Here is an 18,186-nt window from a genome sequence, read left to right on the forward strand (position 1 = left end):
TTGTTCTAAAATCCAATTACCATATTCTCAACATTAAGCTATTGCATTAAAGTCAAACCTAGTATCTTCTTTGCTTTTGAGTCACAAATTACAGGAATGATGGATTTATATCTCATATGCGGGGGGGGGTAATTTAAATTTAGCTTCTAGATATTCGTGTAGTCTGTGGGTTGTTATTTTTGTTAAGTAGTTACTGATGTGATATGAAATTTTGCTATGATTTTTATTTTCCCACACTTTGCAGTTATGGGTAGGTAAGTATTTGTGCTCAGTGTCGAGTGGTTTGCTAACCCAAGAATCTAGGCCCCTGTCTCTACTGACCTCTTATCTGTGATATGGGTATATTGAGTATGAGGTAATTTTCAGATACTTTTAAAGTGAAAATACACCTTGTAAGCTGGTGATTATGGCACATTTCCTTCGATCATATTCATGTAGTGCCACACAAGTTCCTTTGAGTTTGGCATGCCTGTGCTACTGTTTGCAGTTTTCTCATTACTCTTCTCTATCCATTGTTTTCAAAAACATTTATCTTTTAGCTTCGCTCGGCTTACAGGGTTCTCTCTCAGCCTAAAACAATGCATTTCTTGGTAGTGGTTGGATCTAAATGGCAAAATACCCAAGTAATTACACAGCACTACCCCTGTAACAGGGATAATTCAGATAAGCCTGATGCTAAGAAAATCTCCTCCCTGAGACCTGAGACTCCCCTGACACTGGGACATAAAGGCTTTACCTTCTCATGGAAAGCGGAAGGGAGTAATATCCTGTGACTATGGTATATTTTTAAGCAACACATGCTCAAGTTTTGAGAGCCTCTTTACGAGAATGGTTGCTTGTCTGCATCAAGTAGGGATGTTGGCCTGTCTGCATAGTTTAGGATCCATGCTTGCTTGCTTTTTATGATTTTATAATTGAGTAAGAGAAATTTCTTCCTCAGTGACCCAAAAGAGGTAAGAGTTGTTACTGGATGTATTCATGGGCCCATAATTTTTGACTTTGGGAAATCAATTAAGGGGGTCAGAATTTCATTTCTGGCAGAAATGGTTCAAGAAATACCTGTCAAATTTCTTGACACTCCATAGGAAATACAGAAAGTGTGAAATCCTTCAGTTGTGTCTTGATTTTCTGCAGTTTCCTTCTTACTGTGTTAAACAATGGATGATCTTGCCCTGAGATAAATGACATCTTTTTTTTTTCCAGTTTTCTTGAAAAATAATTGACATACATCACTGTATAAGTTTAAGGTTATAGCATGGTGGCTTGATTTACATATATTGTGAAATGATTACCATAATAGGTTCAGCTAACACCCATCTTCTCATGTAGATACAATATAAAGAAGAAAAGAAAAAAGGAAAAAAGTTTCTCTTTGTGATGAGAATTTAGGATTTACTCCCTTAAGTTTTCTATATATCATATATCAGTGTTAGTCATTGGGTACGTTACATGGAAAGGCATCCTTAATTGTGGCAATCCTTATTATAGCTTTATAATTGTTTCTTAGATTATTGTCAGAAGACTCCTATGGTTCTACAGACTTCAGATTAATATATTTAGCTTTCAACACTGAGATTGCTGTGTTTAGGCATAGTGTACAAAGTAACTAATATTTTATGACTAATGCCATAAAAAAAATTCTGCTAGTTGAATATCAATAGTCCATTCCCATGACAAAAAATCTGACCAAATTCCAATTAAAAGAAATGTACTCACATGGCATCAAATAAAACATGTTCACTTGGTATTTTCATTTGTTTCTTAAATATAGGGCTTTAAAGCTTAAACAGCTGTCTCTCATAATAGACTTCAAAAAATATACACACTTTGATAATTTGCATCCAGATCTTTTCAAATATCACATTCACCTTTGGTGTAGGAATTTTCTGCCCCTAATAGCGCATTTTCTGACAGTTTCATTCCCAGAGGAGCAGAGTGTCTAAGAGCATAGGCTCTGGAATCAGACTTCCTGCGTTTGAATCCTTGCTCTGCTGCTTACCAGCTGTGCCCATGAGCAAATTTCTTAATCTGTCTGAGCCATTGTCTCATCTGTAGAATGCTGGTAACTATAACAGCACCTCTATTATAGAGCTGTTGTGAAGAAGAGATAATACGAGGAAAGTCCTTAGCACAGTACCTGTCATTGGGCTCCATAAGTGGAGCCAGTACTGTTATTTAACAATTTCTTTATGCTTAAAATCAACCTGAAGTGCATTTTCAGTTTTACCATATGTATCATTGACAATGATCCCTTATTTGAGGGATGGGGTAACCTGAAAAACATTTTCTATTAAAATAGATATGTAGCTTAAAAAAAGAGATAAAATAGGTATGTAGCTTTGTGAGAATTGTAAGAAAAATCTTGTTTTTTATTTGATGGACATTCCTGGTTATTGAATTTTAGTCAGCTTTGTTTTCCCAGCTTTTCAGAGGAATAGGTAGATCTAAATTTACCTTTTTACATCTATAAGTACCATTAAGTGATAAATTTAGGCCACAATTATATTTTCAAGTAGATAAATTATATTAATACCTGGATGTATTTTTGTCATAGTGATAGAATACAACTTATACTACAAGGTGAATGAAGGACAGATTTGCCATATTGCTTTGTTTGCCCACTTTTAGTTGAGTTTTGACAGTCTGGAGATAATGACAAAAATATAAATGCCCAAAATAAAACCATTAGAATTTCTATGCTTTTCTGTTGCTACCAGTCCTTCTTTGTAATAGACTGCTTTTCAACTGTTTGTGTTAAAAGTAACTCTTCTTAGGAAATACTTACAATTCATGGTGGGATATGACTTGCATCTTGAATATTCAGTTAGCTAACAAAAATACTTGTGAGCTATGAAAACAAGTTCTGCTTCAGCAGTGAAAATTGTAATTTGATGTTTGTCAATTTGCGAAATAAAATCATGCACTTTAAACACTCCATAAATTTTTAATAATATTGCTGATGTCAATAAGAGGAAAGGGATTTTGAATACAAGTAATGTAGAACTGTTCTTGTTTATGAAAGCCGAATCATAAGATCTTTAACAATTGGCTCTTTATTTTCCTTTTCAATATATTGCAGAATTTATTTTTGCTGTTTTGGACTGTCTCAACCCTTGCTAGGGCCACCAGGCAGCATCAGATCATATTACTAAAACTTGTTTACATTAGCAACAAGCTAACTTAATTTTATTAGCAGAATAAGGATTATGAATTTCCAACCAATTATTAAAATGTCGATGGTTTTCAAATAATCAACTTTTGTCTTTAAGGTTTTTGGTTTGTTTTTTGGGTTATAGTTATATGCAGGATAGAAAGTGTACAAAAATATTAAGCAGAGAATAAGGAAAAATAATTTTTGCACAAGAGAGAAAGTAATATTTAAGGCTGCAGGGGTGTTGGACCTGTTGATGCCATGTAGAATACCATGTACCAGGCCATAACTTCGGGGAGTATTTCTGAATTTTGGCATAAAAATGGAATTTAAAGTTTCATACAAAGCTCCGTGTGGCCAAAATAATGTACTTTTCACCTCCACAATTCATAATAACTTGTGTGAAAACTTTCATACTGAAACTACATACAGTAAAAGAACATGTACCTGGAAATGCTCCAAGTAGTTTAAGTAATGCTGTAATCTCTGCAATCATGACTTTAATTTGGTTGAACACTGGGGAAAGTCCGGCATGCCCCCTTACACACACACACACACACACACACACACACACACACGGGCGCCCGCGCCCCTAAAACGTAGATAATAAAATATTCCTCATATTGGTCAAAATGGAGCCTTGATGCTGCCCTTCGCTCTCCTTCAGATCTTACTTTTTTCTACAGTCATACTTAAGCATTTCAGTGAAGTGTAAACAAAATTAACCTTTGAAGCTCTTATTTCAAGGGTATTTTTGGCTAGACTGTCATCCGTGTTAGGAATGGACTATGCAGCAGAGCCTTACATCTTAAAATATAAATGTTTTCACAAGCCTTTGAAGCACACTACGAGGCTGTTTCATTTTGTAAGTGCAGAAACCAAGGTCTGGGAGAGTGACTGCCGAAACGCAGCTGGTAGCTGGCTGCGCCCAGATCCCGAAGCCAAGCTCCAGGTGCAGGTACGAGGCATGACGTCACCGGCGGTGCCAGGCGGCGGCTCCGAGAGCTGCGGACGTGGGCTGGGCCGGAAGCGGTACTGCAGGCGGCTCGCCGCGCTCCGCCCCACGCGAGCGGGTCTTTGCGCCTCCCAGGCCGCGGTCCTCGGAGCCGGAGTTGGGGGCGAGGCGCCAGTCGGCCCCGCCCCTCAGGCCGGTCCCACCCGTCAGGGCAGCCCCACTCCTCCTGCCGTGGCGCGGCTGGGCGCGGCGCGAGGTGGGCGCTGCGGGTGAGTCCCGCTTGGTGACGGCCGGCTCGGTCCGTGCCTGGGTGGGGAGGCGGAGGAGGGAAATGGGCTATCGGCCATTACGTTCTCTCTTGCTAGCGCCAGCAGCCCTGTGGCGGCGACGACGATGGACCCGGAGCCCGCGAGCCGTGCGGAAGGAGGAGAGGCAGTTGCAGCCTCGGGAGCTGCGGCCGCCGCGACGTTCAGGGAATCGCCTCCGCAGGTAAGTGGGGCCGCCGGGAGAGGCGGCGGCGCGGAGGCTGGGGCTAGGAGAACCCATCTTCCTCTCTGCCTCGTCTGCCAGCTGCCCTCTTGGCCTGCCTGGCCTTCCTCCGAGCAGGCCGGCCGCCGGAGATGCGTTTCGGGGTTCCTTCTCACGGTAGCCCCACCTCTGCCCAAAGACACCGGCTTGGGGGAAGGGGCGGACGCCTCCCCCCCGCCGGGCGTCCCTCACCAACCCCTCCGCTGGCCGCACCGCAGACTCTGGGGCTTTGGGCGGTGCTGTTCCAGCTTTGGGTCTTGGAGCGAGAGAAGGAGGGCGTGTCCCCTAAAGGCTGTCCCTTAGAGTAACTGGAAACCTGGTGACGGCGGCTTCAGACACTTGCAGCCGCTCCGTGTGTAAGCGCCTGACTTAGCTTGTGCCCTTTGGTTAGCTAATAGCAACTATGTGCTGAGCGTTCACAGGCTTTATTTCACTTAATCCTGATAACTTCTGCATGATGTGGGCGTTATCCCCATTTCACCCGCGAGGTTAACTAAGGCTCGGAGCTGCCCAACAGAAACATAATGGGAGCCACATTGTAAATTGTACTAGAAAATTCTAGTAGCCATATTAAAAAAATAAAATTTTTAATTTTTATTGCATATTATTAATATTTTATTTAATCTAACAAAAAAACCTCAATATGCAATTAATGTGAAAGTTAACAATGAGATATTTTACGTTCTCTTTTTGGTACAAGTCTTAGAAATCCTACGTGTGTGTTACACCTACTGCACATCTCAGTTTGAACTATCCTCATTTTAAGGGAGCATTAACCACATGTGGCTAGTGGTTACTGTGTTGGACAGTATAAGGTTAGTTAGGTAAGGGTTGGAGGTTTGTTTTGTTTTGGGTTTGGTAGTCTAAAGTAATAGTTTAGACTATTTGGCCAAGTAAAACTAATGAAGAAATTGCTTTAACTGAAACCAGCTCAGGAGTATACATTTTGGGCCATTAAAAACCTGATTTGCTCTTAACGTAGAAATCTTTCCACCTTGAGTGAAAATGAAGCTTTTTTAGTAGCTTCGTTTTTGAGACTAACTACCAAAATGTTAGTAAGACATTCCCCCAAACGACAGATTCCTAAGGGAATAGCGCCTGAATGTGAGTATAGCTCTTCTAGTATAAGATGTAGTTTGCGTGAATAAAAACTTTTCCACATACTTGTTATTATATGGAATTTCTTGTTTTTCTCCTACTTAAGGAGGAAAGTAACCAGCAAGAAGGAATTCAGTGGCAACACTAATTGATTAGAGAGCCACTTTTCATTTTCAGTTGAGATCTGTTGCTGACAGGTACACCTGAACTGGACTTTTAAGTCCACGGTGCTGGGTGTATTTTCCGTTTGATTTTTCTTCTGTCCTACAGTTGTTTTCACCACTGCTTCAATCTTTGAATCGCTCTAATAGCAAAGTAAGCATACCTGTTTTGATTTACCAGCTAAGTATTGTTTGAAGAGAGGTTCTTCCTTTTGGTCTAGTGATATTATGTTATTTTCATATTCTTGGTTGAAAAAATAATAGATCTCTAAACAGTAAAGGAGGCTGTTGAACAGAAAGTAGGAAGTCATAGGAATGAATACTCCTATGGCCAGTATCTCACATTCACCAAAAGTAAGTTTTTGTTGTAATCATTCTGGGATTTCCTATGCATATATAATCTCTTCTTTTGTGTTAAACACGAATGGGTTCATACTATACACACTTTTTTCTAACTTTCCCTTTTTGCTCTCATTCACATTCCTGAAGCAGAAACATCTCTGGGAACCTCAGATCTATGCTTTTGAGTACCATAAGAGAAAAGAGGCCAGTGAGGTGGGGACTTGGATGGAAGGAGAGCCTGCTGTCTTTCATCAGTTTGTCAGAACTGAGAAATTCCAAGTGCAGTGTAGGGAAAGGAGTAAGAAATAGGAGCTTGGCTCTGTGTTTAGAATTTCACCTCAAACCAGGCCATTCAGTACCTGTTGTGACATTTTATCAGGCAAGTTCTCTGGCTAAACTTTTAACCAAAATCTGAGCCTCCATATTATTAGAGGAGTTAAAATTTCGGTACTACTCATTCATTTATGTGGTACCTCTGCTACCAAGAACTTAGGATGTACTAGGAACTGTAGACCACAGGATAGAGCAGGGATGGATACACACTGTGCCTACCCCTTTGTTGCTAGCTACCTAGTTGGGGAAGGTGATACAGAATAAAATCCACGATGTGTAGTACATGTTTTAAGAAGTTCTAGGTGCTATGAAAGTTTATAAAAAGAAGATTGCCACTAAAATCAGGCCCTGGGGAACTAGATAAACAGATTTACAGTCTGGTGGTTAACCATAAAATTTGATAAAATATGAATTGATAATGCATCTGTTAATTTCCTGGTGTTAGAAAACCTCTTTTTTCAGCTCTTTGGATAAGGAATTTGTTAAAATGGATTTTGTAATATTGACAGTGAAATTTTTCTTACTAAGAGGTTTATTGCTTATCTGTAAAAAAATTTGCAAAATTCAGAGAATAACTTTGACTTATAATTGTTGGAAATTTTTCACCAAATTAATTTTCTGATTGGTTTTATCCATCAGTGCCTCCCTTCTCTGCTCCCCCATTTTTATTCCCTAAGTAGAGGTCAGAATCCCATGCTATCGATTGTCTTTCACGAATTTTTTACTTGCCAGTCTGGTTCCTTAAGATGAGGTGTTGACAGAACTATAGCCTATGGGCCAGATCCCACCAGCCACCTGTTTATATAAAGTTTTATTGAGCACAGCTATACTTCTTTATTATGTATTGTCCATGGCTGCTTTCACAGAGTTCAGTAGTTGTGACAGAAGCTGTATGGCCTGCGAAGCTTAGAATATTTACCATCTGGCCTTTCTTTTTTTCTTTTTAAGAAAAAGTTTGCTTACTCCCATTTAAGAAGATAAACCTAAAACTTGGGTTTTACTGTATCAAAAATTAATATTAAATTTTTAGAAGGCCCTTAAATAAAAGTCTCCTTAATAAAAATCTTCATATGAAATGTTATTAGAGCAAATAAAATCCAATTTTAATTATATATTATGTATAGAGAATATTACTCAAAGTTTTGTTTAAACTTAACTAACTTTGGTAATTGGAATGAAAAATTTGAATCGTGTTTCAGCCTTCACCTTTGTAGACTTAAAAAAATCTTTTGGAAAGAATATAGCCAAGAGTCAAAGTTAATGGAGTTAGTAGCTAAGCTTATACTAATTGTTATGATCCAGCCAGAATGTTTTGATTTATTAAAGTTGTCTAGGGATGGTAAAGTAGTTGAGCCAATGAGAGACAGCCCTTCTCCTTTGCCTCTGTCTAAGAAAGGAAAAATTGAGCCAATGAGAAATTGCTAGAGCAGGCCTTGAGAAGCTACTTCTGCCCTAATGGGTGTGGAACAGGTCATGGTGACGTACGCTGCAAGGTCTCAGCTCTAGCCCCTGACTTGAACTGTTGCTTTGGCATTAGATCCATCCAGATAGTGTGACGACCGGAAATCTAACCCATCTTCTCTGACTTTCCCTTGCTTGTAAAGGGATCCACAGACCTGAGTAATGGTTCAGAAGGAAATGCTGATGTCAGAACAACCATAAACCAATCTTATTTCAAGGGGAAAAACGAGATTGGGTAGGAATGGCTTACCATGTCTAAGGACCAGGTGAACTTGGTGGACCTTTTTTTTTTTTCTTTAATTTTTTTTTTTTTAAGATTTTATTTATTTATTCGACAGAGATAGAGACAGCCAGCGAGAGAGGGAACACAAGCACGGGGAGTGGGAGAGGAAGAAGCAGGCTCATAGCGGAGGAGCCTGACATGGGGCTCGATCCCGTAACACCAGGATCACGCCCTGAGCTGAAGGCAGACGCTTAACCGCTGTGCCACCCAGGCACCCCTTTTTTTCTTTAATTTTAAAGATTTTATTTATTTATTTATTTGTCAGAGAGATGGCGGTGGGGGGGCGAGAGCAGAAGCTAGTGGGGTGGGCAGGCAAAGGGAGAAGCAGGCTCCTCACTGAGCAGGGAGCCCGATATGGGACTCCATCCCAGAACCCATGACCTGAGCCAAAGGCAGATGTTTAACCGACTGAGCCACTCAGGTGGACTGAGTCTACCCCTCGGTGGACCGTCTGTTGTCCATTTTGTTTGTGGACATTATAAATGGGCTGGTCTTCCTTTATTAAGGGCTGGGATTTGTTTGAACTCTCAAGACAGGCTAGGGAGAATTGTGGCTTTTGTTTTTTCAGGTTAATCCATAGCTAGCCCATGCTGTCAAGGTTTTCATGATTTCAGTTCACTATATAGCAGCTCTAGTTGCTGTCAGTGATGTCTTCATGTGTCGTGGAGCAATGCGTGTGTTTTTCAGGTTGGATATACCTGGATTCAGATCTTGGCTAATGACTAAACTTACCTTTGGGAAGTGAAGAAAAGAGAGCCATATATATTTTCCAAGAAGGTACTTAGAGGATTAAGAGGAATAATACAAAAATGAAGTTACTCATATTTGCATAACTGGGCAATTCTAGTCCACTATTTTTATCAGTATAATCCCATCTCTGCACCTGCAGTTCAAAGAACTTTCTTATTGGTTGAACAACATTCATGGGTTTCAATTGTTTGGTCATATCCACAAGTGTAAAAATCCTTGTGGATTCTTTGTGGAGGACAAAATTTTTGAATTCTGGACCACCCTAGGCAATCCCACCAACGTGGACTCCTAATCCTGGCCGTCCTGTAGTCCTGTATCATTTTGTTTGGTTTCATTTTAAAATTATATCAGTAATACATGAACGTATTCTCATCACGAAACAAACAACAACAAAATACAAAAAAGAATAACAGGCCCCCTTGACCACTCCCTTACCTGTACCTCCGCCCCTGTCTCGGTACCTATCCCTAGGAGTAAGCACTTGCCGGGTTTTTCTTCACAATTATACTACACCTTTTTGAGGTATTCTAGTAAGGAGATGAAATAAAGGCTTTCTTCGGAGTTAAAACTTGAGGCAAGATGACAGTGAAAAAGCTCTTTGTCCTCTCCTACAATATGCATTTACTCTGAGTTGGGAACATGGGTATATATTTGAGCTAAAATTAGTATTTCCCTAGGAATGAAATTTGAATGTAATTAGAATTCCATAGACTATTGTACTAAAATTTGTAAAAATCTTTTTGCCATCAGGAAAACTCTGTTGTCACCTATGTATTACTGACTAAGAAATCTGAAATTTAGAACACTTATGGCTTGTTTTCCAGATTTGATCTACAAATGAGTTTTATTTGGACGGCACAGTGCTTTACAACATTTTTTTCAGCTTAAATGTCTTCCTTGGGGATGCTTTCTCCACAGGGTCTACCCTTCCCTGTATAGGTTTACTCACTTCTGGTGCCGCTTGGCCTTAAAAGGCATTTTAATTTGGAACTCCTGTTTTGAGAAAAGGAGAGATGCAGAGTTAAGTTGAACGGGTTTTGTTTTGTCCACACATAGCTGAGCCCAAATCCAAAGATTGAGGAGAGTTCCCTGCCATGAACTGTTATTTTACGTCTCCAATATATGTATATGTGCGTCTGTATGATTTTCCTTTGCTATTACACATTAATCTGAATTAGCATTATTATTTAAAATAATTGATGTCCAGAGTATCTTCACATATTTTATAGCATTGGAATTGCCATGTTTTGAAGTGCGGTGCTTGAGTTCTTAGCTGTTGACTTCAAAAAAGTTTAATTGGTTAAATTCCATTTTTTACTCTCAGTAGTGAATATGTAGATGTTTGCTTTATTATTCATTAAACTCTACACTTATGTTATTGATACTCTTATGTGTGTATGGCGTCTTATTTTTTAAAAACCATTTACGGATTGGTTTATGTTTCTTCCCTAAAATAAAGCAACCAAGAATCTTTTTGCCTTATGGAAGAAAATTAAATTCACTTGAAACTCATTATCTTAACTTATTGTCATTAGATGAATAGTGAAAGAGGCTTTGAAAATGTAGAACTGGGAGTCATAGGAAAGAAGAAGAAAGTCCCAAGGAGAGTCATCCACTTTGTTAGTGGTGAAACAATGGAAGAATACAGCACAGACGAAGATGAAGTTGACGGCCCGGAGAAGAAAGATGTTTTGCCTACTGTTGATCCGGTAGGTTTGATGCTTTTGTCAGGAGTTCTTTATGAGACGCACACGCTGCCCGCTGCGCCAGGAAGGCACTGTCAGTAGTTTTTTAAATTGATTTGTTTCCCCTTAAACACTGAATGGAAGGGGTCTTTTGAGGTTTAGATCAACCGTATTTTGATTGTAAAAGTATGCGTATGATTTTGGTAGAAAGTAGTATTTTTACAAATACGGGGGGAAATATTTCTGCCTTTCGTAGTCTGAAATAGTTTGAGTGTCGGAATTCTTTGTCAGCGTGGCTAGGTTTCTTTAAGATTTATCTTACTAGAGTGCTTAAATTCCAGTCCCTTTGAATTAAGGACTATGCTGCCGGAGTAGTTTCCACCTAAAACTCCGGATTTGTCAGTTCTTTTTTACATTATTGCCTCGAGTTTTGATTGGAAGATAGGAGTGTACGGTTCTTACCTTTATGTGCTTTATCAGCTAAATTTAAGGATTTCTAAGTTATAGATGATGTGACTATAAAATTATAGGACAAGCTGTACATTCCTAAAAAGGAATGTTGTCCTTCTCAGTGATCTTTTGAGAGTTTAGTTGATCAATATTTACTGACTTTCTAGCGGGTACTGTTTTAGGCACTGGTGGTACAGCGTGGGCAACATCAGTTTTTGCTCTTGTGTGCCAGTGGGCAGACAGGCAATAAAGACATACTATAATTATCAGGCTGTAAAGTGCTATGAAGAAAATAAACCAGGGTAGCAGGATAGAGAATTATTAATTTGTGTTTGATTTAAAAAATGTTATTACTAGTATTTCATCAGATTTGGCTCTTGATAGATTTTGGTTATTAAAAAAAATACTAGATCCCGAGTGTCTACTATAGAATATATTCAAAGGACCACGCGATATACTCTGGTGGCATTTCCAGATGCATGCAGAATATTACAGAGGTGTTTCATGCCCTGGGAGAAATGTTGGAATAAGTATTTTTCTTTTAAATTACTTTGAAGGGTTTAATTCTTATTTGTCTGTATACATTTGTATCTGTATGTTTTTAAAAGTCATTGTCTCAATTGTTGCTCTCCACTGCGTAGAAAGTGATAATAAAAGCATTGCATAATGGGGCATCTGAGTGGCTTAGTCAATTGGGCATCTGACTCTTGGTTCCGGCTTAGGTCATGCTCTCTGGGTTGTGGGATCGAGCCCCACATGGGGCTCCATGCTTAGTGGGGAGTCTGCTTGTCCCTCTCTTTTTGTTCTTCCCACGCTCACATGTACTCTCTCGCTCTCTCTCAAATAAATAATAAATAAATAAAATCTTAAAAAATAAAAGAATTGCATAGAAAAAAATGCATCCTAACTACTTGCCTAAGATTTACTCTCTTTTTTAAACAAGCTTTATTGAGATACAGTTCACATAGCATACAATTCACAGATTGAAAGTTACAGTAATATGGCTTTTAGTGTATTCATAGATGTGCACAACCGTTACCACAGTTAGTTTTAGTACGTTTGCACCACCTCAAAAAGAAACTCAGTACCCTTCAGTTATCGTTCCTTATCCTTCATCTCCCCAACTCCTGATAATCACAATCTACTTTCTGTCCATAGATTTCCCTATTACGGCCATTTCATAGAATGAAATCATATAACAAGTGATCTTTTATAATTGGCTTCTTTGATTTAGCATGTTTTCAAGGTTCGTCCATGTTATAGCATGTGTCAGAATTTCATTCCTTTTTTTGAGATACCACATTTGTCAGGACATGGACATTTGGGTTATCTTCACCTTTTGGCTACTATGAATAATGCTGCTGTGAACATTTGGATACAGGTTTTAATTTCTCTTGGCTATGTACCTATGAGTGGAATTGCCAGGTCATATGCTAACTATATTTAATCATTTGAGGAACTGCTTTGTTCTTTATTCTGTTGATCATGGTGACATTGGTTGATATTTGGCGCAAAACTAGCCTTATATTCCTGGATAAAACCCACCTGATCGTGATATATAATTCTTTATATATGTTGCTGGATTTCGTTTGCTAGTAAGTATTGGGAATTTTTGCACCCATATTCATGAAAATACAGGTCTGTAATTTTCTTGTGATGTCTTTGTCTGGTTTTGGGTCCAGAGTAATACTGGCCTCATAAAATGAGTTGGGAACTGTTCCTTCTTCTTCTGTTTTTTTTTTGTTGTTGTTGTTTGGTTTTTTGGGGAGAGTTTGTGAAGAATTGGTATTAATTCTTATTTAAATGTTTGGTAGACCACACCTGTGAGGCTGTCTAGGCTTTTTGTCGTGTATAGTTTTTTGATTCTTAAGTTGTCTTATTTCTAAGTCCATTTTGGTAGATTTGTTTATTTTATTTCAGTCATCAAATTTGTTGTCATGCAGTTGTTCGTAGTATTCCTTTATAGTCCTTTTTATTTTTTTCATTTCTGATTCTAGTTATTTGGGTCTTCCTTCTTTTTTCTTGGTTAGTTTAGTTTAGCAAAAGTTTTGTCAATTTTGTTGATCTTTTCCAAGAACCAGCTTTTGGTTTCACTGATTTTCTCTCTTGATTTTTCTCCATTTCATTAGTTTTCACACTAGTCTTTATTATTTCCTTCCTTCTGCTTGTTTTAGGTCTAGTGTGCTCTATTTTTTCCAATGTCTTGAGGTGGAAGATTAGGTTATCTTTCTTCTTTATTAACTAGCTATGAACTTCCCTTTAAGAACTGTTTAGTAACGTCTCATAAATTTTGTATGTTACACCTTCATTTTCATTCATCTCACAGAATTTTCTCTTTGGCCTATTGGTTATTTAAGAGCATGTTATTTACTTCCCATATATTTGTTAAGTTTTCGCATTATATTTTCTATTCTTGATTTCTTTTTCTTTTTTTAAGTAGGTTCCATACCCAGTGTGGAGCCCAATGTGGGGCTTGAACTCATAACCCTGAGATCAAGACGTGAGCTGAGTTGGACACTTAACTGACTGAGCCACCCAGATGCCTGGTGTTGTTGATTTCTAATTTCACCCCATGTGGTTGGAGAATATACTTGTATTATTTTTCTCCTTTTAAATCTATTGAAGTTTGTTTTATGACCTAGCATGTGGTCTGTCTTGGAGAGTGTTCTGTTTGTACTTGAGAAGAATATAGATTCTGTTGTTATTAGGTCATGTGTTCTATAGATGTCTGTTAGGTCTGGTTGGTTCAGAGTGTTTTCAAGTCTTCTATTACCTTATTGATCTGCCTAGTTGTCCTAGTCATTATTGAAAATGGGGTATCAAAGTCTCCAGCTGTTGTAGTTGAGTGGTCTGTTTCCTTCATTTCTGTCAGTTTTCTGTTGAGCCCCTTCTACTGAATTTTTCGTTTCAGTTATTGTACTTTTCAGCTCCAGAATTTCCATCTGGTTCTTGTTAATACTTTTTAAAAAGATTTATTTATTTATTTTAGGGAGAGAGTGAGAGCACGAGCCTGGGGGTAGGGGGAGAGGGAGACTGAGAGTGAGAGACTCCCCGCTGAGCGTGGAGCCCTACAACATGGGCCTTGATCTCAGGAACCTGAGCCGAAATCAAGAGTCAGATGCTTAACTGATGAGCCACCCAGGTGACCCTCTCGTTAATAATTTTTCTCTCTTTATTGATATTCTCTATTCAATGCAACATTGTTATACCTTCCTTTATTTCTTTAATTATGGTTTCTTTAGTTCTTTGAACATACTTATAAAGGTTACTTTGACGTTTTTTCTGTTGAATCCAACATCTAGTGGGTAGATTCTATTGCCTGCTTTTCTTCCTGTGTATAGCCCCTACTTCTGTTCTTTGTATGTCTCTTAATTTTTTGTACATTTTAGACAATATATTGCAACAACTCTGGGTACTGCCCTCGCCTTCTTCCTCTCCCCCATCCACCGTTTGTTATTTGCTTGTTTTTTGTTTAGTGACTGCTGGATTATTTTAGTGAAGTCTGTGTCCTCCCCACCTTCTGTTCTCTGCTACAAGCTAGCTAGCCTTTAGTTTAGCCTGCATCTTCATAGAATCTGAGAACTTCCTCTGAATTACCTCTCATCACAGTCTTCACTGCTTTTGAGAGTACCCTTTGGGCTTGGCATTTCCAGCTCTGTTGCAAGTGAAGTCAGTTCACTTGGGAAGAAATTCATTTGGGAGCTGTTTTATGGCTTACTTTTCCTCCTGGGCAAAATCTCTTAGCCAGAGCTCTGAAGTTGGGGGTAGGGACAGTGTTGCATTCCTGAGTGATAGCCCTACTTTAGGAGCCGAGTGCTTGGTGGAGGTGGGGAGCAGTAGTCTTAGATCTTTTTGGCTTTTTTCACTGCCCCAGTATTCTCAGTGGCACCATGCCCATGGTAGAGCCTCCATTCCATAAATGGGAGATGACAGAAGAAGGGAGGCACCACCTGTCAACTGCACTCACCTGAGACTTAGTCTCAGTAATAGGTGGCTTGGGGCAGGATCAGAAATGCTGATTTTGATGTCTGTCATGCAGTATTTGTCTTTCTGTGACAGGCTTATTTTATTAGCATAATGTCCTCAAGGTTCATCTATGTTGTTGTATACGGAAGGATTCCCTTCTTTTTTTAAGGCTGAATTTTCCATTATATGTATTACCACATTTTCTTTATCCATTCATTCATCAGTGGACATTTAGGTTGTTTCTACATCTTGGCTATTATGAATAATGCTACAGTGAATTGGGAGTGAAAATATCTCTTTGAGGTCCTGATTTCAGTCCTTTGGGTAAATACCAGTATTGTAAATGGGGAAAACAGCAGGATAGAGAAAGTACAACAATGTTGTAAAAACATACATGCTCAGGAAAAGACTGGGAAAATATACTAAAATGTTAGTGATAATTATCTACAGGTGGTGGAAAAGTGGGTGACAGATTTTCTTTATACTTTGCTCCATTTTCTAAGTGTTCTACAAAAAATAAGCATTACTTTTGTAATCTAAAAATAAGTTGTTTAAAAACAAAAAAGATAGCAAGTCTGAATAGTTTTTATTAAGGAAGAGATGGATACTCAATTATTCAGGAAAAGATCAATACTTAAATTTTTGGAGAAAAAATGAATCAGCTTGAGTTTGAGCCATAAACTGGAAGTCTTGAACACCAAGGTCTAGTCCGTTTCTCTTATTACTGGTGGGGGGCGGGTGGTGGTGGTGATGCTGGCAGTGGTGGCAAGGTTTCGGTCAGTGTAAGCTCTTGAGTCATCTGTCCTTTTGGTTCAGTAAGAACAGTGTCTACACCAAGAGCCCCGTACATTCATTCTCTGTAATTGTGTGTGATAATGATAGCCATTAGTCAGGGATCCTTATCTAGTTCCTCAGGTCTGGAGCAGGTTTGACTCTATGGTAGTCACTGCATGGATATTAGCAATTGTTCTCTCTAGAAACAACCCCAAGAGAATTGGTTCACTGAGAAATATGCTTTCCTTCAAAAGCCTGCTTAATCCTTTTCTAAGTAGTTTCTTTGGCCCTGTCATTATCACGTATTATAGAAACTGGTTCCATTCCCTATAGTACTGCACTGTCCCATTTGCTGTAAATACTATAAGGTAAACACTAAGATGAGAGCATCTTAAACAGTCCCTAAAATAACCCTTATCCCCACATAAGAGAGATGTATCCAGCTCTGAATGTAGAAGATATAGTAGATTTGACTGAGAGAGTCCTAAATATACAGTATCTTCTTAGTTGAATGTATTTATTTGCTTGGACACTCATACTCTTGTGTAAATAGAGATGAAAGAGCTAGTTCACTTGTGTGTCTTTTCAAGAATATCATCTCAGAAATCCGCATACCTGCTTTTCATGGGCAGACTGTTACGTGTTTCCCCTTTTCTCTTTAGCCCATCTACCCAGTCTAATAGATATTCTTGTGTTTGCTGTTTTAATACTTCATAATCATGAACATGTATCTTAGCTAAGAAGATTATGTATGATTTCATCGTTTTTCTCCTTCCTGGAAACAATATTAAAATAATAATACTATCGATAATAATTATTGTTATTTGATTGCTCTATGCTATACTTTCTTTGGGTAAACAGAAATATTAGTACAATGAAGCATGCTTAAATTACTGATTTCATCCACAGAAGCAAACTGTTGTCTGTGTGGCAAGCTTCACGGAAGTGGTCTATGGGAATGACAGCACCGAGATGACCAGTGGAGTTGTGTAGGGTAGATTGCCTTCTGCCATTGGTCCTGCTGTACTAAATAGAAACTGAGCTTGTCTTGGGTTATATGGTGTAGGCCCTTCTTAATCCTTAAAGAAACAAAAAACTCACCCTGCCACTTACTGGTCACTTATTTTCTCGTCATCGAACTTTGTTTGATGTGCTTTTACTTACCCTGCTTACTTTCTCTGAACCTTAATTTCCTTTCTGTACCATAAGTATGTTGTACTGTATGATTTCTTAAGGCCCCTTTCTGTTTACTATACTTTCTCTGATATTGTGCTTATGAACAATGAAGACAAAAAAGCAGCAAGACAGGAGATGAGGCTCTAGACCGTCAGTTCATAGATAATCACTATGACTTACCAACTCCACTTTAGTGGCTGCTGCTTTCTTTGCTTATTCCATGGGCTTCGGGTGGTGGTAGTTATATGGGTAAATATAAAATGTCTTTGTGGAATTCTGTCTATAAAACTTTTAAATTTTTAATTGGATTGTAGCCTGTACTATCTGTAGAATGTTCTATGTGCCAACCAAATATTTGATTACTTCATTTTGGCCTAAATATACAGAATGGGTTTAGGTATGAATGTTGCTAACCTGACTTCTCATTGCAGACAAAACTCACCTGGGGCCCCTACTTATGGTTTTACATGCTTCGAGCTGCCACATCAACCCTTTCAGGTATTACTTTCCTGTGTGAATATTGTATAACTACTATAATATGCTCCAAGAACAAGAACTTTACCAAATGGGGTGTTGCAAAAGTGAAAGAGAAACAATGGGGAGTTAATCACTCTGTTCTCAGCAGCTACTTAGCATTGGAAGATGTTAATCTAACTTGTACTTCACTTTAAAACATTCTTCAACTTCAGATTATCGGGGTTTTTTTTAGAGAACTGAAGAATGGCTTTATTAATTTATATTAATTTTTATGTTTTTGAACTTCTCTGTTAGCAACTATTTTGGTATTTTTTATATGGTTTCCTACTGATACTGTTCTTATTCTGTTTGTTTATTCTACAGCCTGTAGTTTTATAATATTTTATATTTTAATTTCATTAATTTTCATATCTTAAGTTAAGCTATAACTAAGTCCTGTTTGAAGGAAATGAATTATCAACTTATGAGTTAGTCATGCTAACTTTAAGTATAGGTTTTAAATTATAAAGCGTTCCTCTGTTTCCAATTTTAACTCCCTGCTAGCTTCTATCATTTTCTGCTTTTTATTAGAGGTAATTTTGAATGGTAATTCATTC

At 38.4% G+C, this 18,186-nt stretch overlaps 1 protein-coding gene across 3 annotated transcripts in view; it reads left to right on the plus strand.

Moving 5' to 3' along the window:
- LOC113266123 (signal recognition particle subunit SRP54) overlaps positions 1-18,186 on the plus strand; it is a 127,211-nt gene that overhangs the window by 104,746 nt on the left and 4,279 nt on the right. Inside the window, exons 1-4 of one of the 3 annotated variants that reach the window (XM_026513595.4) lie at positions 4,224-4,375; positions 4,472-4,595; positions 10,598-10,771; positions 17,545-17,611. The exons of 1 other annotated variant lie outside the window; for it this stretch is intronic. In XM_026513595.4, the coding sequence (XP_026369380.1) occupies positions 4,500-4,595; positions 10,598-10,771; positions 17,545-17,611 (337 nt within the window). In that variant the 5' untranslated portion in view covers positions 4,224-4,375; positions 4,472-4,499. Of the gene's footprint in view, positions 1-4,223; positions 4,376-4,471; positions 4,596-10,597; positions 10,772-17,544; positions 17,612-18,186 lie in introns of those variants that run through there. One more of the 3 variants, XM_026513596.4, reaches the window with a different exon arrangement.

The sequence above is a fragment of the Ursus arctos genome, unplaced genomic scaffold (genome assembly GCF_023065955.2).
Source record: "Ursus arctos isolate Adak ecotype North America unplaced genomic scaffold, UrsArc2.0 scaffold_37, whole genome shotgun sequence".
Lineage (NCBI taxonomy): Eukaryota > Metazoa > Chordata > Mammalia > Carnivora > Ursidae > Ursus > Ursus arctos.